This window comes from Podarcis muralis, chromosome 3 (assembly GCF_964188315.1).
Source record: "Podarcis muralis chromosome 3, rPodMur119.hap1.1, whole genome shotgun sequence".
In the NCBI taxonomy this organism is placed as follows: domain Eukaryota; kingdom Metazoa; phylum Chordata; class Lepidosauria; order Squamata; family Lacertidae; genus Podarcis; species Podarcis muralis.
The window spans coordinates 75,045,105-75,067,316 of record NC_135657.1 but is presented as its reverse complement, the minus strand read 5'-3'; the positions used below and the strand labels follow the sequence as shown (position 1 = coordinate 75,067,316).

The 22,212-nt window shown below is 42.0% G+C and overlaps 1 protein-coding gene across 3 annotated transcripts in view; it reads right to left on the bottom strand.

Annotated features, from left to right (window-relative positions):
• Positions 1 to 3,316: 3,316 nt before the first annotated feature.
• Positions 3,317 to 22,212, bottom strand: part of FAXC (failed axon connections homolog, metaxin like GST domain containing) — a 36,422-nt gene continuing 17,526 nt past the window's right edge. For all 3 annotated transcript variants that reach the window (XM_028723027.2, XM_028723029.2, XM_077926144.1), the window contains 4 exons: positions 20,993 to 21,189; positions 15,872 to 16,089; positions 14,391 to 14,507; positions 3,317 to 11,451 (listed from right to left, as the gene is read on the bottom strand). In XM_028723027.2, the coding sequence (XP_028578860.2) occupies positions 11,165 to 11,451; positions 14,391 to 14,507; positions 15,872 to 16,089; positions 20,993 to 21,189 (819 nt within the window). In that variant the 3' untranslated portion in view covers positions 3,317 to 11,164. The remainder of the gene's footprint in view (positions 11,452 to 14,390; positions 14,508 to 15,871; positions 16,090 to 20,992; positions 21,190 to 22,212) is intronic.

Here is a 22,212-nt window from a genome sequence, read left to right as displayed (position 1 = left end):
TTGGGTCCTCTCTTTTCCCCTTTTTGAAAATAGGTACAACATTTGCCCTCCTCCAGTCTGCCGGGACTTCGCCTGTTCTCCAGGAATTCTCAAAGATGACTGCCAGTGGTTCTGAGATCACATCTGCCAGTTCTTTTAATACTCTTGGATGCAGTTCATCTGGCCCTGGAGACTTGAATACATCTAGACTAGCCAAGTATTCTTGTACTATCTCCTTAGTTATTCTGGGCTGTGTTTCCTCTGCTGAATCATTTGCTCCAAATTCTTCAGGTCGGGCATTGTTTTCTTTATCGGAGAAGACTGAGGCAAAGAAGGCATTGAGGAGTTCAGCCCTTTCTGTGTCCCCTGTTTGCATTTCACCATCTTCTCCTCTGAGTGACCCCACTGTTTCTTTGTTCTTCCTTTTGCTACGAACATACCCATAAAAGCCTTTTTTGTTGCTTTTAACCTCTCTAGCAAGCCTGAGTTCATTCTGTGCTTTAGCTTTTCTGACTTTGTGTCTACACGTGCTGGCTATTTGTTTGAATTCCTCTTTTGTGGTTTCCCCCCTTTTCCATTTTTTGTACACATCCTTTTTAAATCTTAACTCAGTTAAAAGTTCTTTAGATAGCCACCCTGGCTTCTTTAGGCACCTTCCATGTTTCCGTCTCATTGGTATTGCCTGAAGTTGTGCTTTTACTATCTCCCTCTTAACAAACTCCCAGCCATCATGAACTCCCTTTCCTTTTAGTATTACTGTCCATGGGATCTCACCCAGCACTTCCCTAAGTTTTATGAAGTCGGCTTTCTTAAAGTCAAGAAATTGAGTCCTAGTATGCTTGGCTGCTCCTTTCCGCTGTATAGTAAACTTCAGAAGAGCATGATCACTCGCGCCTAATGATCCTTCCACTTCTACCCCACTAACCAGGTCATCAACATTGGTTAGGACCAGATCTAAAATGGCTGTTCCTCTTGTTGCTTCTCCCACTTTCTGGACAATGAAGTTGTCTGCAAGGGCAGTGAGGAATCTGTTTGACCTTATGCTCTTGGCTGAGTTTGACATCCAACAAATATCCGGGTAATTGAAGTCCCCCATTACTACTATCTCCCTTCCTTTTGCATGCTTGGCCATCTGTTCCAGGAAGGCATCATCTATGTCCTCCGTTTGGCTTGGGGATCTATAGTAAACTCCCACAATGAGGTCTCTGTTATTCTTCTCTCCCTTAATTTTGACCCAAATGCTCTCACTTTGGCTTTGAGGTTCTAAATCTTGGATCTCTTCACAGGTATACACATCCCTGACATATAATGCCACTCCTCCTCCTTTCTTGTCTGGTCTGTTTCTCTGAAATAGATTGTATCCCTCCATTATTACATTCCAATCGTGGGACTTATCCCACCAGGTTTCAGTGATGCCTATTATGTCATATTTAGTTTGCTGTACCAAGAGCTCAAGCTCATCTTGTTTATTCCCCATGCTTTGCGCATTAGTGTACAGACATTGAAGTCCATTAATCATTCCCCCGTGTCTCTTATTTAAGGATTTTTTCCTCCCACCACTAGGTCTGTGTGCTGTTTGCTCCATTTGGTCTATGACATTTGGATGATCATCTTCATCAATTGATAGACTCCTACCTTCAGGAGCACTGTCTCCCTCCCCCACATTAGTCAGTTTAAAGCCCTCCTGATGAGGTTTCTGAGATTTTTGGCAAAAACATTCCTCCCAACCGTTGTGAGGTGCAGCCCATCGCTTGCCAGAAGTCCATCTTTAAGAAACTGCAGCCCGTGATCTAAGAATCCAAACCGTTCCTGTTTACACCATTTGCGAAGCCAGTTGTTCACTTCCACTATTTTTCCCTCTCTCCCTGGGCCACGTCGTTCAACTGGGAGGACAGATGAGATGACAATTTGTGCATTTAATTGCTTCAATTTCCTGCCCATTGCTTCAATTTCCTGCCCTGTCCCCTGTCCCTCTCCCAGCTGAGGTCATCCACCACCAGGGCAATCAATGCAGATTCAGTCTCAAACCCAGACGTGAGCCCAAATTAGAATGGATTGCCCAAAAATGTATGCCAGATAAGATGGCACCATATTGGGGGGGGGCATACAAAGGGAGTTCAGGTTGAAATGGGTATTCAACTGGTAATTCTCCTGTGATTTGTTTATAAATACTTTGACTATAAGAGCAAGCAATCTTGCAGTGCGAAGGAATATGTGAGAAACATTTTACCGGCCCATCCAACACTATATCTAGCCAGGTATTCTGTCCCCCCAGCAATGGCCAAAAGCAGCTGCTATAGGAGATGCCTACAAAACAGAAAGGGCGCCAAGAGACCAAGTGTATAAAAGGATTCTAGAACTCAGATCATGAAAAATAAACTGTGTGTGTGTGTGTGTGTGTGTGTGTGTGTGTGTGTGTGTAATTGCACTGCTCTCTCTTTCTGCAACCAACAGCAGCAGGAACCAGAAATTGGTTTTATATTATAGCAAGGAACCTATTGGTGATGGGCAGGGCCTGAGGAGAAAGTGGGCAGAGCAATAGAAACAACACTTACCTTTCTGGAATAGTCAACATTTCAGCCATAACAAAGTCAAGGGATTCTACACACCTATGTTATCGCTCAGCATGGACACCAAGGTTCTCCTCCAATGGTCTTTGGCTGGTTCCCTCATTGTGAGAAGCGAAGCTACAGGGAACCAGGCAGAGGGACTTCTCTGTAGTGATGTCCTCCCTGTGGAAGACCCTCCCTGCAGTTGTCAAGGAGATAAAGAACTACACAACTTTTAGAAGACATCTGAAGGCATCCCTGTATCAGTAGGTTTTTAATGTTTCATGTTTTACTATGTGTTTATATATGCTGTAAGCCACCCAGAGTGGCTGGGAAAACACAGCCAGATGGGTGGAGGGGAAGAAGAAGAAGAAGAAGAAGAAGAAGAAGAAGAAGAAGAAGAAGAAGAAGAAGAAGAAATTTGAGGAAGGCCTGCAGAACAAATGGTGAAGGATGTGACTTGAGGAGAATGTGTGTGACCTGAGGTGAGGCATGATTTTGGGGTGTGTCTACATTCAGCCCCCAGACCTGAGGTTCCACCACCTATGATCTATATCAGACTTCCTCAACCTCGGCCCTCCAGATGTTTTGAGACTACAATTCCCATCATCCCAGACCACTGGTTCTGCTAGCTAGGGATCATGGGAGTTCTAGGCAAAAAAACATCTGGAGGTCCGAGGTTGAGGAAGCCTGATCTATTTCCTGTAACACACAGTTAAGAAATATGGCGGTGGCAAGCACTGATATTTCTTAATATCTAAGGCAAGAAGAACAAAGATGGACTCACATTATATTTGATATCTGTTCATTGTCATTTACATTTAAACATCAACTACATATAGCATTGAGACCAAATATACAGATTTCCACATGTATATATTTACACACACACATTGATCAACATAGTGCACAGTTTAAAGGTATGTTACACTCAAGTGCACAAGTTTAAATATGGCTTTATAAACTAGTAGTAATAACAGTACTAAAATAATGGATACCCCATGTAACTTCATAAATTAAAAATAACAAATAGAATTATTTTTGTCTTCTAACAATGTGTTACTTATTTCTGCAAAACAATGCACAGGGAACAGTTGGGCATTAGCTTGTTGTTCCACACCAGCTACATACATTTCATTCTTTCCCCAATATTTTTGGATACCCTGGTTAGAAAGACTTTTGGAGTTATCAGTGTTTTTAAAAATTAAAATCTGCATATTGTTCTGAACAAAATATTGGAGTCATAATAAATTTGAGAGAGTGCACAGACAAGTAGACTGATCCGTATAAAAAAAATATGCCACAAACCAATGAACCCTTCATCTTTTTAATGAGTGTAAAAACAATAGCAACTGAACAGCAACAGCAGCCCAAATCCTGCTAATTACCAGAAAGTCTTGACTTACCAGTGAACATATACAGAACAGATAACATGGTACTACTCCATCAGGGATCCACTCATTTGTAATATACATATGCTGGACCAGATATAAGATGCAATTTGTGTAGCAAGATGTCTGGAGACAGAATGTGCATATGCAGTACCATGTTAATTTCCCACTCTCGTGTTTATTTCATGCCATTGGAATTGCATAGCCTGCAGTGAAGTTTCCCTTAACCATACATATTATGCAACATGAATGGCAACACCAGTTTCAAGGTCAGATGATACAATGTTCATTTGCAAAGTGAGAAAAGAAAGCTACATGGTAACAAACTCCAGTCATTCTGTTGCAACTAAGCTTCTTTATGCCTTCATTTGTAGTGTTTTCCATGCCTGCTAAAAACTTGTATTCAGGCAAACCTACACAAACATATGATTTCATTATGTATATTTGTCCTCAAATGCAGTTGATCTTAATCTATATTATGATAATTTTATGATGGCTACTTGCTTTTAAGGTCTGTTGAACTTATTGGTATTTTCTTATATTTTATACTATCGAGGGGTATTAAGAGGTCTATAAATTGTTAAATAAATGTGCTGCCATTTGCTAAAATATATATTTAACTATGTCCAGGGGCCAGTGTACACACTCTCTCTTGAGGCCAGGGATGGCTAAGCTGTAGCACTCCAGATGTTGCTGGCTACAACTTCCATCAGTCCCAACCCACAAGCCAATGGTCAGGGAGGATGAGACTCATAGTCTAGAAATATCTGAAGGTGACCCATGCTTTAGATCAGAGTGAGAAAGCTCTGGCTCCTGAGCCAAATCTGGCTTGTCAAGACATTCCCATTTAGCCCACCAGTTTGTATCAGGCAAGTCACATCCATGTATAGCCAACAGCAACCACCTATAGACCACATCACATGTGGCCTTTTTCTCTTCTGAGCTTGAAGAACGGGGCTAATTTATTAATTTACATCCCCCTCCCTTGCCAAAACAACTTCTGCAGGTAGCACCATATAAGCTGAGCAGTAAGTAACACATGAAACACATTGCATTTCATATCTCCTGCTCAGTGCACAATCACAGCACTCATCTTCTAGATGCCAAAATCAAAGAACAGCAAGAGAGGCATATTGTATCACTGACAAAATATCAGCAACAAAAAAACACAAAGGGAAACCCTCCGGCACAAACCTTCAAACCTGTCAAGCCAGAGGTCTGCGCACATTTCCACCACCAAGGCAAAAACAAAACAAAACAAAAACCATTTAAAATCCTGCTTCCTTCCTATCCCAGTCATGTCAACTCTTTTCATCAAAGCCTGGCGCCATAAATATTCTGTCTTCTTCTTCTGAAGGTTATGATTGGGGGGCATAGCAGACTAGCTGCTGCACACACACACCCCAACACACACACACACAAAATAGCTCAGACATTTTTAGGGAAATAAAAGAAAGCATGGCACCTGTTATATACTATCCATTTCAATGTATCAAAACTGAAACATTGACTCATCAGTGAAAGATCTAGCCAGGCCAGCACAACTGGTACTCCACCCAGGCTGAACATGGAGCATGTATTGTGGCCTGCCAATTAGTTGACAACCCCATGCTATGTAGTCCCAGGTACTCCTTAAAGGTCCATGTTCACTTTGGTGAATAATATGTTATGCTTGTATGATCTACTGATTCATTCACCAGCAGAAGATAGGTATTCACCTGTAGTGGCCCATCAATGACAGCCACCTCTTAAATGCTGCACATCTTTCCCTTTTGTCTCTGTGGAGTACAAGCAAATCTACAAACTGGTTGTCAACTAGAGATACAAGTAAGGTATACATTGAGACCTCCTGCTTGCATGCCTGGTCTTGCTTTTGTCTGGTACAGCATGTTCCCCCACAATCTGCTACATCTAAGGAAATGAGGACACATGAAATACATGCTGTTGCTCAATCACATTAGTTAACTTTGGGTAAACACCTTCTGCTGAAATTGGCAATATGTGCTTGCTTAGGTCCAAATGCATATCTGCTTCTTAAGATCGTTTCCTATTTGTGGCAGAGGGAAGGGTGAGGAATTGAATGTTAAGGTTGTCCTATACCCACTTGATACAGGTGTCAAGAGTAGAATGCTCAAATTGGCAGTCTTGGTGGCCCATGAAGAGAGAAGGGGGCCACTTGACAACCACAATGTTCATTCTGTGCTAATAAAAAAAGCAGCAAAAATTAAGAAAGGAAGAAGTCATCGGGTGCAATGTAACTTGTACAATTTGACAAACCTAACTGTCAAATTTCCTGATGCATTTGAATACTCACATTTTTCAAAGAAAACTGTGCATCTATACAGCAAGCTAGTTGATATTTTGCCAAGTAGTCTCTCCAGGTTTGGCTTACCAGATTATTGGACTGCACCCATTACTGTCTCTCAGAGAAACAGCTTTTTAAAAAAACTGGCTATTTGTATAAGTGTGGAATACATTTTCCCTTGGAAAGAACAGGGATATCTGAAACCTTATCTTGCATGTATCCCATTACTGCCTCATCTAACCAAAAAGTAATTTCAAATTGGTTTTTTTAAAAACAAACAAAAAAACCATCAATCTCCTAGCACCACAACTTACAATATGATCTGGCTCTTTAATTTCAATACTTTTTATAGGGTCACAGTCATTGCCAGACATCTTTTGCAAAGGGAGTAACTATATTTCTTCAATAGAAGCAAGATCTTCAACTATGTATCTTAGAAATCAATATACTTATGGTATCCAAAAGGTTTGCGTGTCCATGCATAGTTGCCTTATCCAGTTTGAACTCAAGCAACTCAATTGGCCTCACCAAGGGGAGAACACAGGCTACTAAGCTTCTTCCAAATAACCTGAGTTGTTCCTAAGAAAGAAAAGGCATACAATGTGATAAATACATTCACACATTTCTGGGGGGGAAACAGAAAACCCTGCAGCTAAAAAATATCATGGGTTCCAGACATAACACCATGTCCTTTGTAGCTTCCTTGCAAGGTTTCCAAAGGCTGCTTCTTTGGATAGACAGAAAGAAGGAAAAGAAACTGCTTAAAAGGTTCAAGTAATTTTTTCACAGGCAAACAAACGAAGCCATCTTAAGAGTTGTACCCAACAGTATTGCTCAGGTGATGATAAGGCTTGCAGAACGGAGAGAGAAGCAATTCAACCTCCTTTTTATGACACCCCTTGTGCACTCATCCAAAACTGTGCTAGAAGCTCCACCAACCCTATGAAGAAGATATATTACTATCATTATCATCATCGATATTCCAATTAATTTGTTAATCAGCTTCTAAACCAGCATCTCAAGGCGATTTACACAAGAGATCCTTAAAACCAGTTAAAAACACAAAGACAACAGGTACATTAAACAAGACTAAAACCCAAACAATGGACACTTGTGGTAAAGACCCATTTATCCAGCTTTGAAACCCTGTTGGGACAAAAAATGTCCTTAACTATTTCCCAGAAAGTGCAGGTAGTAACTTGACAGGAATGCTATCCCACAGGACAGGGACAGGCACACAAAAAGCCTTTCTTTGAGATAGTGCAGAGCAGGCTTCTGCGATCTTGGGAGCTTGCTGAAGAAACTCTCCAGCAGACCACAATGATCTACTGGAAGTGTCTGCTCATGAGGCCAACTGAAGCAGCTGCTTTGGGTGGTGGAATCCATTCCTAGCGCTGTCCCCATGGGCGCCCTTGCCCACTTCTGCCACCAGGGTTGCACAGTGGTGGTTTCTGGTGAGATCTCGCAAAAGTTCTGCAAGATCTAGTTGGAAGCCACCCTGGCAGGTGTGTGATCCCAGTAAGCAGAAGAAGGGGAGGGGAGGCCCCTGTCTATTGGGTGTATAAGAGATAAAGCAGTCTCCCAACTAACCTGGACCTGAGCCGTATAGGGACTTATACGTTAGCACCAACACCTCAAATACATTTACACAATATTAGGAGGGGGTGCAGTGAGAGGCAGAATGACCCAAAATTGCTTCCCTCTCCATTCCACTGATGGGAGTCTGACCATCAACTGAGAAACACAACTGGACACAACCCAAACACAGGTCCAATTATTTTCAAACACATTTGCACCAGTGCAGTGATTTCTCATTCAAGCCATTAAAGAGAAGAATGTACAATCTTTGTATGACCCTATATTCAAAAGAGGAGACAATCATATTGAATATTCTTTCTAAGGGCATGCCCAAAGTGCTATGATTTTGGAGACCAGAAAGTATGTGGTTGCTTGAGATGTTTTTGTTGCAGGGGTGGAAACTACTGTTATCTCTGTGAAGCACTTCTGTGATTCCCTGTGGTCTGCTGTGGAAAGCGCAACAGTGGGGTGGGGACCTGAAAGCACTCCCCAATTAAGATTACTTACAGAGCTTGGTTTTATGGATGTTGGTGCATTTTATTGTTGTTGCAAGTTCTTGCTTTGCTTTTTAATTGTTAACATATCTAGCCATCTATGTTTATCCAAGTATAGGTTTCAATAATTTTACATTATCTATATGTCATAGTGTTAAGTTGTTTGAGTGTGTTTTGACACAGAAAAGCAACCAATATATTAATAAATATGAACAAACAGAGCAAATGGAGCTTAGGAGCAGAGTGATCACATGCACCGTCTAGAAAATCCTGCCCCATCCACATTCAGACACTTCCAAGCACTCTCACAAGCCACTAAAAACTTGGCAGAGACAACTCCAGCCCCAGCTGTTCCAGAAGGGTCTCAAAGCACCTTTCAAAACCATCAACCATCATGGTATTTTTCTGCTTATCTGGGGATTTATTAAGTGGTTTTCAGCACCAGCCACCATGGTACACTTGGGGAGTGATTTGTACTGATGAGGATTTTAAGTTGGACCGTTTTTATATGGATTGGAAGCCACACTGGGAGCAGTTAAAACGAAGAAGAAGAGCAGGATATGGGAATAAATAAATACAAATAAAGACATTCAACCCTGTGTTTAGTTGGGTGTCTGGTCCTTTGGAAAGCCACAAGAAGTTCAGAGGAAGCCGAGAGGTCAACAAGATTTCCCTAGCTCACAAGACTTAAGGCCTCAGTTGGCATCCATCACCAAATATCATCGTTACAGACAAGGCACAATGAATTTTTGCCGCTGCTACCAACTTCTCTGTCTTTTCAGGCATATTTGGAACCAGCAAAAGTAAAGCAGAGGCCTTGTTAACCTCCCGTCAAACATTCCATAGTGTTTTTGTTTCTCTTTGTAGAAAGGCATCAGCTAAGTGTTGGGACCTTAAAGAGGATAGCCTACGAACATTATTTTATGGATAATGAGAGTAGCTACTGTTCTCATAAACTACATTTCAAAGAAGGAATAGGCCACATAGCAACTAAGAAAATTCCAGGAACCAGAAAATTAGAAGATCTGTGATAAGTAAACTAGAAGCACATATTCGTTAGACCAGGCATGCTGATTCAGTGTATCCCAGTTTATCTCTGGAGGTTTCATATCTTGCTTCCTGTTGCAAGACACTTGTGTCCTGGCTGAGCAGCTCACTATGAAGATGGATATAATTACATCTGGATATGCATTTGGAGCTGAATCATATAGCTCAAGTTATCTGGCTCAATGGGAACCCCAAAGCACCCAGAAAATGATAAAAATTAGTCTGCAAACTCCAATATACCACTCCTACAGTAGCCCAGTCTGTGTAAGGTTGCATTCTCTTTGGGTGGGGAGAAAAGAGAGAAACCATTTTCTTTCCATCTCCATTAGTTTGCTTATACACTGACAATTGTTTAACATCAAGACCCAAACACTGATGGAGCCACAAGAAGTGGGAGATGGTTAATAATGGGCAAAAGAGTAGCTTCAAATACATCTTGCTGACAGACAGACTGCTCCAAGTGCAGGACTCAGCTGGAGTCAGAGCTCTGGAAATTCATTTAGGGTTGAACAGGGGAGTATAAATACTTATATATAAAATCCCAGAAGCTGGTGCCCCAAGTGCCTTTCCTTTCAGAATCCTGTCCTGTAATAAAATCAGTTGCCTTTGCAAACATCTGCAGCACACCACCATGTTCTGGATGTTAGATGTTTGTGGCATGCTCCACCTAAGAGCTGCTAAAAGCTCCTTGGGAAGATGATTAAGTACTAGCAGAAAGCCTATTGTTGTGTGTGTAAGGAAGACTTGTATACCTGGAGGACATCAGTGAAAGCTGCAACACACTGTAGGATCCTAGCTAGTGAGAAACAGACCTCTCATTCAGAGATGGAGAGGAGAGAAAACCAAGTATTCATTTATGTAGTAGAGAAAGGGTGGTCGTGTTTTTTTAAGTGTAAAGGAAGATATTTGGGTGAAGGCTAAACCTCTTCTTTTGACCTCCAACAATTCAAGTCCTCAAAAATCAGTTCTGCTTCTCTGTGCATAGCTCACCTCTCCATCTGCATAACCTGAACTTGACTTCTGCTTCTCAGTCACACAAAAGTGTGATGAAATGTTGGCAGTGGGCTTTATCCATAAGGCTGAAGAGCAAAATTGGTGCACTGACCCCTTTAAAAAAAAAAGTTACAATATAAATAAATTGCCAAGCTGATGTGTCAGATGGGAAACAATTGGTGGGATTTTGAATGCAAAAACAACTACCCCTCATTCTTTTTGTCTCTATTGGCCGTTTCTCTGTGAAACTGGGGACCAGATGAACCTTCCCTATATGGGTGCACAGAGGAAATGCAGTCACTTGGCACACCCAAACTTATGGAAGACACAGGGGCACAGGGTGGAGATAATGTTATAATCCCTCACTGTGTTTACTCCAGTCAACCATTTCCACAATCTATGTAGAGACGAGAAATGAAGTCCTAATGACCCCTCTTTCCTCCCTCCACCAAGCCTGTCTCTGGGAAGAAATCAGCTCAAACATCAGCCTTTCTCAATACTTCCTTTTGGCCTATGGATGGTTTCTGCATATCATTCTGGAATGTTCTTCTTTAAAAAGGAGGGAGGGATCTCGTCCCCACACATTACCTTCCTTGTCAACTATACCACCTTGTTAAACAGAATTAAAATGGGTTTCTCTAGAATCCAGTGGAATGTTCTAAAAGAAATAAAAATAAAAATGCTGAAAAGATCCACATGAATGGCATAAAGCAACATTGTCTCACATCCCAACCAATTTGGGTCTCTTTAGAACCTGGGCCAATTGGCAGGATTCCCAGGAGGTGGTGGCATTTCTGATAAAAGACGGAGAAGCGTTTTGTAGACACATCACTTGCATTGTTCATGATCTGTGTAGTCATCCATGTCCACATCAGAATCGAAGAGGGAATGTCCCGTGTAATCGGTGTCAGGTGTTCGCGAAAAACTATTCTCGGTTCCCTCATCGTCAAATGTTTCTGTCCTTGAGTAAAAACTGAAGTCCTGCAACGGGTGAGTCTTACTTGCTTCGCTGCTTTCTTCTGACTCATACAGAGTGTTGTCATCATCATGGTGCCATTCTGGCCAAAATTTCCTCCTTATTCTCTCACAGTACATAGCAAGGTTAATCAGTTCTCCTAAGAAAACACAGGGAGGGAAGGAAATAGCATTATATGATTACCCAACTACAAGGCCTCTAAATGTAGTAATAATATTATTTTTCATTGAGAAAATACAATTCATTTTATTTTTATAATGTATAACTCACTTTTCACTACCTCCTGAAATAAAACTAGGTTTAACTAGGTGTCTGAAATTCAGCAGGGATGGGGCTTATGGGAGGGAGTTCCACAGAATTGAACCTGCAACACTGAAGGGAAGACTTCTAGTCATGTGTCTGGTCCATAGGGAACCACTATTAGTGGTCCTCCAGTTAATATCAGTGAGCAAAATGGGATGTACAGCCTTAAGGCAGTCCCAAAGGTATTCCAGGCCTAAGTTATGTCATGTGCACTAGTACAAGAACTTCGAATCTGGCCTGGTAGCAGATGGGAAGCCAGTGCAGATTTTTTAATACTTGTGTCTAGCCCTGGCATTCTGAATTACCTGAAGTCTCCAGACCACACCCAAGGGCAGACCCACATAGAGAATGTTGCAGTAATCTAGTCTTGAGGTTACCAATGCATGTACAAGAGTGGTCAGGTTGTTGTTGTTATATATTTAATTATGCCTTATGATGTTGTTGTTGTTGTTGTTGTTGTTGTTGTTGTTGTTGTTGTTGTTATATATTTATTTATACCTCATGTTGTTGTTGTTTTCCTGACAGGACTCAAGGCAGCTTACAGTTAAAAATAAGGACCACTAAAAATAGAAAAATATGTATTTTTAAATATTGTTTAATTTAAAAAGGGACCCTTGTGGTCCTTTCCATCTCTATGATTCTATAACTGATTTCTTTTGGGATAAGGGTATTTTTCATATACAACCAATATGCTTCACAATCTTGTGGCTACATCTCAAAGTACCATTCCTATTTGTTCATACTTTAAAATACATTTTATTGACTTGTTCGCTGTTATATATAACAGCAGCTATTATCTAGAAGAGAAAAATGATATATGTCCCGAGGACAACATGGGACAAAATGAAGCCTAACAAACTGCAATGAATGAATGCTTTCCCCTATAGCCTGTTTTTAGAACTCTAATAGACATAGGTAATGTGCAACCTTGTACCACCAGGTGGCAGGGTTGTCTGAGAGAAACTAGCCTTTCTTCATCAGGATTCTACAGGAAAATATTCTGTAGAACAATATTACTTTCACATACATAAACATAATTTATCTTCTGGTGGTTCCCGCACTGCAAGAAGTGAAGTTACAGGGAACCAGACAGAGGGCCTTCTCGGTTGTGGTGCCCGCCCTGTGGAACGCCCTCCCATCAGATGTCAAAGAAATAAACAACTACAGTGGTACCTCGGGTTAAGAACTTAATTCATTCTGGAGGTCCGTTCTTAACCTGAAACTGTTCTTAACCTGAGGTACCACTTTAGCTAATGGGGCCTCCTGCTGCTGCCACACCACCGCCACGCGATTTCTGTTCTAATCCTGAAGCAAAGTTCTTAACCCAAGGTACTATTTCTGGGTTAGCGGAGTCTGTAACCTGAAGAGTCTGTAACCTGAAGCGTCTGTAACCCGAGGTACTACTGTATTTGACTTTTACAAGACACCAGAAGACAGCCCTGTTTAGGAAAGTTTTTAATAACTGATGTTTTAATGTATTTTTAATCTTTTGTTGGAAGCTAGGGAAACCCAGCCAGATGGGCGGGGTATAAATAATTTTTTAAATTTTTTTATTTATCATTATCATTATTTTATTGCTTTAGGACAGTTCAGCTGCAGATGCTCTTCGACAAAACTGATTACCTTGGCCCATTCTAGTCTGGGTTCAGATCCAGTTGGGTACCAAAAGCAGCTTTGGTCACCCTGAGAAATGAGAATTTGAGAGGGGCAGTGAGACCCTGTTGATTCTCCTTGAACTTTCAGCCATTGATCACCATAACATCCTGGAACACTTCAGAGAGTTGGGGGTACCATTTTATAGTGGCTTCTTTTCTACTTCTGGGGTCAGTTCCAGATAGTAGCATTAGGTAATATTGGGAGACTATACCTCAGCCCTCCAGCAGCTAATCTGCGGGGTACGAAAGGGTACACAATGCTATTTAATATCTATATGAAGCCACAGGGGGCAGTCATGGGGAGATCTAAAGCAAGGTGTCACCAGCACACTAAGGATGCCCAGGTCTATTTCACTGTAGCATCTGAATCAGGAGAGGTTGCGCATGGCTAAACTTGTGCCTGCCTAGATGCAGTCATGGACTGGATGTTAGCTAATGAACTGCAACATGAATCAGGATGCTAGTATCGAACAACAGAGACACAGCTGGCCTCAATCAGAAGTCAGGCATTTAATATCGCCAGTCTGATGTTCTTCCACCAAAGATTTGGCAGGCATCCTTGCTTTTTACTTTCAGACATCACTTGAAGACCATTTTATGCCTACAGGCCTATGCAGTTGTTTACTCAAGGAAATTTTAGCCTGACATTTATGGATTGTTCTCTATTGTCTTTATAGTTTGTTTGCTTTTTATGTTGCCATTCATCATCCAGAAGTTTTGTGAGAGGGTGATATATGTTAGTTTGACATTTAAAACTCTGATCTTAGACCATAGGTTTTGCCTGAAGTCAGAATTCCCATGCACACTTAGCCCCTTGAGCAAAGAACTATGCCTCCTGGCTCCACCTTCCTGACAGTGTTCACCACCCCAGCTCTACCTTCTGACTTCCCTGTCTTGGTCAAAAATCTGAAGGGTGTGCTAACTGCACTCACTTAGCTTGGATAGCTCAGTTGGTTAGAGCATGTTGCTAATGGCAAGGTTGAAAGTTTGATCCTCATACGGGGCAGTTGCAAATTCCTGCATTGCATGAATAGGCCTTGGATCAGATTGCAAACAGGTCCTTTCCATTCACCATCAAATAATACCTTCAAATCTATAATGCAATTAGAGTAACCCCTACCTTTAATTAGTCTCTCCGGCCTAGTTCCTGGCAGCGTCCACATTGCCTGTGCTAGATGTCCAAAGACTGTAGCATCTAAAGTGGAAAGTTTGGGCCCCATGATGTACTTCTTATCACCTACAAAACAAAGCCAAAAGCATTTCTTACTTTTTTTAAGCCTGTGGGTATTTATTTATTTCTCCCATCCCAACTCACATACTCAGTTGCCTGGTGACATCCTGCTATTATCTTCAAAGCATTAAGCTCAGCAGTCGAGCTTTTAAATCACAAATCACCGGGCACAAATTTCAATGATTGTAGAATGGCATTGCCATGTCACTGCAGGGGTATTTCAGCCAATTAATGCATCAAAAGGAAGAGTGTGTTAGAGTTCATATATGAGCCTGCATTTGAGGACTACTGCAATACGACCAAGGAGTTTTGTGCATTAGCAGTGATAGACAAATTCCCCCAAAGAATAAGATAATGCCACAGTGCTCATTTAGCACAGGGGTGGGGAGCCTCAGCTACTACACAATCAGCCTATTACACAAAGGCAAGAGTCTCACCCATTGCTCTCTCCACTTCTTGCCTCTGGCCCCAGGGGTGTAGGGCTGCTCACCAGTGCCCAGGGCAGATGCGGAGTGTGCTTCTTCAGCCCTCACCTTGGACCCCCCCAGGCAGGCACCCCCCAGCCCCTACCACCAACAGGCAAGCGCTTGGGTGCCGGATGAGACACATGGAGGGTTATCTTCACCCTTCATGCTCTCCAGCCCCCACCACCAGCAGGGCACAACAAGAATCTCTATAGTGGTACCCCTGGTTTGTGCACCCCTATTGTGCACCCAGGGCACCAGCCCCCTGCCCCCCCCCCCACTACACCACTGCCTGGCCTTGCATGCCATAGGCATCTGGCCTCCAAAAGGTTGCCCCCAGAGAATTGTGATGTTGGGGCCGACAAAGGTTCCATACCTCCTGAATCAGGGTCATCATTGCAGAGGCAAACGAGGATGCTCATTCACAAGGGAACTCTATGTGTGCATTACTGTGGAGTGGAAATGTGTGCAGTAGTTTTAGGTAATCCATAGTGCCGGTATATTTAATTATTGTAGAGAATCTGAATGAATCATGGTGCATTCCCGAAAACATGTCTGAATCCTAGAATGCTGAGCCAAGTCTTCAATGACACCAGCTCTGCAGGTTTCCTTTCAACACAAAATTACTCTTACGCAGAATCAGAGTTGAATAGCCAAGACTGTGCATAATGAGAAATTAATCTCTAAAATCAACGCAACTAAATAAAATGTAAGTTGGCATATGAAAGCATCTCACGGTGGCTGAATTTCTGAAGCATGCGCAATTTGGATTGTGGGGGAGATAATTTAACACATTCATGAGGCATATACCTAAACTATGCATAAGATGAAAGTAGTTGGAGTAGTCTATCAAAACAAGTGATAATGCATTTTCGATATAATGTAATGAAAGGCACTGTACATTACCCAGAAGACCCGCCAGAGAGCGCATGTCTTTCTCCATCAGCTTGTAGATCTCTTCCTCAGAGAAGCGGCCGATGCCATGACCGTACATTTCCCGCCTCACTATCCCTTTCGTTATATGGCAGAGAATCCACTTCAGCAGGTCACTAAAAGGACCAGTAAAGGAAAGCATCTTCTGAGTCTCATGGAGATTGTCCACCCACTGGCAATATGCCAAGGTCCTAGAAAGTGGTGAGGGGGGAAAAAAACATTTATAGCTGTGAGGAATACAAACACGCTTCTCTTGACCAACCCAAAACGGAAAATGATAAACACATATAATAGGAAGAACAGGCTTCATTGAGGCAGTAGATTCCCCAAACTTATTTTGTGCTACAATGAAAGAGAGAAAAGCTGCTTCGGGGTGAAGGGGAGCACCATTTCACCACCCAGCTAGATCTACTATGAAGAGAAGGATGACAGTATGATTATCAAACTTCTTTCAAACTCTTATTTTTTTAAAAAATTACTACTAATAATAATCTGCTACTTTTAAAAAGTAGTAGATTAGTAGTAGTAATAATCACACACACACACACACACACACACACACACACACGGGCTTCCACCTCAGTAATACTGTATTTAAAACATTTTTACACCTTCCTTTCCACAAAATGCCCATAATTATCTTGAAAGAATCAAGTTTTTCTGAAGCTCAGGTATGAGCAATTGGCTAGTGCCCCCACAGGTTAGTATCTCAGGTGCTTTTGCTTTTCATACATGGCGTGGCTTACTCTTTTGAGGCCTCTGGAGCTATTTGCCAGACATCCATCTTATGCAATGTACCTTCTCTCTGCAGTGGCATATTGTGATTTGGAAAGACCGTTTTGTGGGTTGGTGTATGAGCGGCCCTACCTCCCAGGAGGAAGTTGAACCAGGTGGCATTTTGGTCCCATCTAACCCTTCAGCCTAGGCGATGATGATGCCAGTAATTACAAAGTAGTGACTGCAGACATTTTTGAAACAAAGGACTGCCTTGTAGATTAATAATAATGTTCTATAGCAATGCTTGTTTGAGTGTGAAAGCCACGTTTAATGGGACTGTTAATTACCTCTCTCAGCGACACTTGAATATTCCCCTTTCAAGAGGACTGCATGCAGCTGGAACCAGAGATGCACTTGTCAACACAGTATATTAACAGAGACTTCCAAAAGCTAAACATGCAAGGAAGCTACCAAGACAGGCTTTGCGCTTGCGTGTCCCATACCCACCCACCTAGCCCCAGCCCTCGCCTCTCTCTCAGGACTATTCCGGGTAGCAGAGCAAATCACAACTTTAAAAGAGCAAGAGATCAACAATGCTCTCAAAGCTAGGCGCAGTAGTTTTTCAGCAAGGTTCAGAATGAAATATTTATAAACCCAGAAATACTTTCTAAGTGGTGTCAATTCAGGTCGTTTACCCTACAGAGCCTGTCTACCGGCTCTCTTCCTTTGCCTCCTCATGCTGGCTTTTGAACAAAGTTGAGCTTCACCATTACCCTAATGCAGCTTTTACCAACCAAATGCCCTCCAGATATTTTGAACCACAAGCCCCACCAGCGTAGGAGCACAGGAAGCTGCCTTAAACTGAGCCAGAGCATTTAGCTCAATACTTACAACGGCCATCAGCAGTTGCCCAGGATTCAAGCAGTTGTTTCTCCCAGCCCTAGCTGGAGACGTTGGGGACAAAACCTGGGAGCTTCTGCATGCAAAGACCACATTGACTGGGACTGATGGGAGTTGTCATCCAAAACATCTGGAAGGCACCAGATTGGTGAAGCTTTCCCTAAAATGACAGAGGGTGGCCTCAGGTGACCCGACTGTGGGGTGGAAAGGAAGCTTTCCAGTTAGATCACACAAACAAATCTGGTCCCCTACCCTGAAAATATGCCAAGTGTGCCAGCAAGGTGCTTTTAGCACACAGTTCTCACTTCAACCAGCTGGCTTTGGGAAGTTCCAAGTGCCTATAAGAAGAAGAGTTTGGATTTGATATCCCGCCTTTCACTCCCCTTCAGGAGTCTCAAAGCGGCTAACAATCTCCTTTCCCTTCCTCCCCCACAACAAACACTCTGTGAGGTGAGTGAGGCTGAGAGACTTCAAAGAAGTGTGACTGGCCCAAGGTCACCCAGCAGCTGCATGTGGAGGAGCGGAGACGCGAACCCGGTTACCCAGATTACGTGACTACCGCTCTTAACCACTACACCACAACTGTCAGAACTGCCAGGGGCTCCCCAGTAACATTGACAGAAATCATTCAACACTATGCAGAAATTGATCAAGGAGAAGAAATTGCCAAGGAGATGAGGAATTACACAACTTTTAGAAGACATCTGAAGGCAACCCTGTATTGAGAGGTTTTTAATATTTGAAGTTTTGTTCTGTTTTTAGTATTCTGTTAGGAGCCATCCTATTATTATTATTATTATTATTATTATTATTATTATTATTATTTAATGCTTTATGTTTTTATTATGTTTTTAGATATGCTGCAAGCTGCCCAGAGTGACTGCGGAAACCCAGCCAGATGGGCTGTTGTTGTTGTTGTCATTATCCATATTCTTTTTTAAAAAAACAGATACACACAGAATGAGCAAAACAAATGCCATTTTAGGTCTTATATACAAAGGTCTTGTATGAGTACCCATCTGCAACATGTGCAAGAGAGCCATGCCTGGGCATCTTCTTCGGAGCCCCAGATAGCAGCCCTGAAATCACTGCGAGTGCCTCTCAGCTCCCACACCAGGTGTCCTGTAACCAGGAGTGCTTCTAGACTGTCACTACTTGGGAGGGGGGTATTCAGTCACCTAGGGGCAAATTCAGGTTGCACAATGACAGTTGATTAGGAGGTTTTTGGTGCAACAACTAGCTTCCCCAAAAGATTAAACTTTTTTGAAATGAGGAACACAATATGAGGACGATGGGATAACACTTGCTTTGATGCGACATCATCTAACCTGCCTGCGAGCGAGAGAGATTGAATGCACATTCAATAGCCAATGTTGCCTAATCTCCCTGAATGCAAATCTTAAATGTTCAGCATACATTACTGTTTTTCTATGCCTTCTATAGATTAAGATGCATTGTTCAAGGATGACATGTTTATTATATTTATTTCTCTCCCCTCCCTGATTGTTTGGGTTCTTTTGTTTAGTATTTAGTTTGGATATACTTTTATAATATCACAAGCTATTCTGCAGCCAATGTGTATGTGTACACGCTGAAATATGAAAAACCTTCCAAAAAATTTGTTTGCTTGTTTTAAGTGTGGGATGACACAATATCATCTAACCTCCCCACAACCAAAACTGAATGCATGCTCATTCAATAGCCAACACAGTCTAATCTCCCTGCAAATAAATCAGGGCGAATGTGCATTGGGAAGCACTCTGGGTTGCTAGAGCTCAGCTGCAGAAGCTGAGTTGGGGAGGGTTGGAAAGGAGGAGGAGGAGGAGGAGGAGGAGGAGGAGGAGGAGGAGGAAAAAAGAGAGAGTCACGCCAGCACAGCAAAAGTCTTTTGTTGATCCAACCCTTAATTATTTATCAAGCTAAACTACTTGCTGAAATGGAACAAGAGAGAGACGACATCAATAGCAGTACTTTAAAGGAAATAACAAAGCAGTGGTTGAAGAGGAATGCAGTGGAAGGGAGGAACCCTCCCAGCTTCATCTCCTCTGTTCTGCACCTTTAATGCTTAGAAGGAAAAACCAAGAAGTATAATTTTAATCATTTCAATCCCCCAGCATCTCCAGACAGGTCTGGGAATGTCCTCTGTCTGAAACCCTGCCAGTCGGTGTAGACAAAATTGAGCCAGAAGGACCAATGATCTGATTCAGTATAAGGCTGCTTCCAATATTTCTAGTAACAGATAACAATGGGTGCCTATTTTTCCATCAGGAATTGTTCCTTGTTCAAACAATGAGTATATGGGGTAAGCAGGCATTGATGCTGATGATAACAGTGCAACTATGAAGGAGCTCAAATCCCCTTGGACTGCAATCCATAGGTGGCCTCCCAACCAGGCAGCTTACAGGGCCAGAACCCATTTGACTTGAGAAATGCACTGTTTGCCTTCAACACATGCTCCTTCCATCTCCAAAGAACATTGCCATTGTATGGTGTCAGCTGCTTTGAAATGACCCAAAACCATACAGAATCTTTGGGGAAATTTCTTGAAATTTGGGAGGCTTTGCAGGCATATCTAGATGGTACAATTCTAAACTAAATGTACTGAAGCGGACAAGCTGAATAACATGAATCGAATGTAAAATATAATATGGGGTAGCATAAGTTAATTCAGAAAATGGCTTAAAACAGGCCACTACGTGAAGAATCCTGCCTTTGATTAGGGAGGTGAAGCAGCTGGCTTTTACTGACTTATCATGGAAGCAAACATTGAATGTCTAAGAACATGAAATCTCTCTATGGCATTCTAACTGTGCTTTTTCCATTATCATAAATCCTCCAAGTCAGTGTTGTTCTCCCTGGGGTGCATGGGAGCCATTTGTTGACTTGATAAGTCAACAACAAGAAAATAAGCCTAGGTGCAAGGAAATGGAAGTAGATGCGACTGTGTATTTTCAGCCACCTTTATTATCTGTATTTCAATTTTGGATAATCCCTTCATTTTGTTCCTTCCTACTTGTTGCCTTGTAGCTGATTGATTAGAATGAAAGCCTTAGGAGGCCAGAAAACCACTCTGGGCAACTGCTGTAGCCCTTGGGAAAGGGCAGGCTTGCCATCAAAATTAAAGAAAGATGAACAGCCCTATATTTCTATGCAGACCTAGATATTGCCAGGCTCCTTCAAAGTTGATGAGCATTGCCATTCAAATGGTGTGTACACCACATCTTGCGATCAATTATGTGGGGCGGGATTTACCTGCCCCCCCCCAATGTTTTATTCAGGTTTGCACCCCTGATGTGCAAAGTTTATGCAAATCTGTGCCCCCTTGTCTTTTGGGGTGAATGGAATCTTTTCGGGTGGTGTGAGTAAGCAGAAAAACAATGCTAATATAACGAGAAGACAGAAAAGAGAATTGGGTCTAAGAAGTGTGCTACCACGTCTGAAATCATCAGAGAGCATCTAATATCCATGGCAACTTACCAGTAAAAGTGCTCCTCCACCATTTTTGTAACAGCTCTAGAAACAGCTCTTTCATGCGGGCCAAGATGTTTGTTTAAATTGACTCCAAGCTTCTCTTCCAGAAAATCAATAATGAATTCTGTGCCGGACACTTTTTTGCAATTGTATTCAATCCACGGCATTTTCCCTTGAGGGGAAAGTTTTCCATCAAAGTAGTTCTAAGAAAAGAAGTACCAAAACAAAAACAGGGGGAGAAATCAAACACACATTTAAAAAATAATAATAATAACACAACAATCACAAATCAGTAATTCAGACTCTATTGCTAAGTCAACAACAAACCCACAGGTCACAACCAAGCATTATGTCTGCTCCCGAATGAATGGTGAGGTGTTTTATCTACCTTTTATGCTTTCATTCTCTGCCCGCAGGAAAATTTGCTGCAGGGGGACTCTCAAGTGTAGCTTGAGCTGAGCAACAGAGATGGATAACAAGAGCAGACAGGGATGGGTGACTGGGCAGGAGAAATCACAGATGCCTCATTTCTAGAGTCAGAAACATGCTTTAAAGGTAAATTTGGCACCTCTCTATTCCAAACTGTAATGCGCTCACTAGACCTGTGTAGGTATGCATGCCCATCTCCTGAACCAGCCTACATTTTTGGACATTTCTAGACCAAAACTAGGTAACAGGCAAAATTGCAAAAAGTGAGATAACCCTCAGCTGGATTTTTCAGACTCGGTGTGGATGCATGTGAAACTCTACCACCAACTTTAATCCCTTGGCAAGTCCAATAAAGACAGATGGCTAGACTGAGGGTGGAAGGATTCAATTGCAACCCAGATCTAGCCCTTATTCTTTCAAGTGTTCCAATATGGGTAACCAAGTCTTTCTGCATGTCAAACACCTGCCTTCCCATTCCCATTTGAATATGGCTCACTGCAAGAAGGTGGCAGAGGGTTAAAGGCAGGTGAAACAGCAAAGGAAGAACAAGAAAGGCAGGCAACATACAGAGCCCATCAAGTAGTTAATAATGGTGATGACATGATAGATGATAGATAGATAGACAGATAGATAGATAGATAGATAGATAGATAGATAGATAGATAGATAGATAGATGATAGATAGATAGATAGATAGATAGATGATAGGCAAGCATAACACCCAGTGATGTTGGGTAGAAAAAATGAAAAATGTTTGGTGGGAATTTTCCAAGATGGATTTTTTTTTCAAATTATGT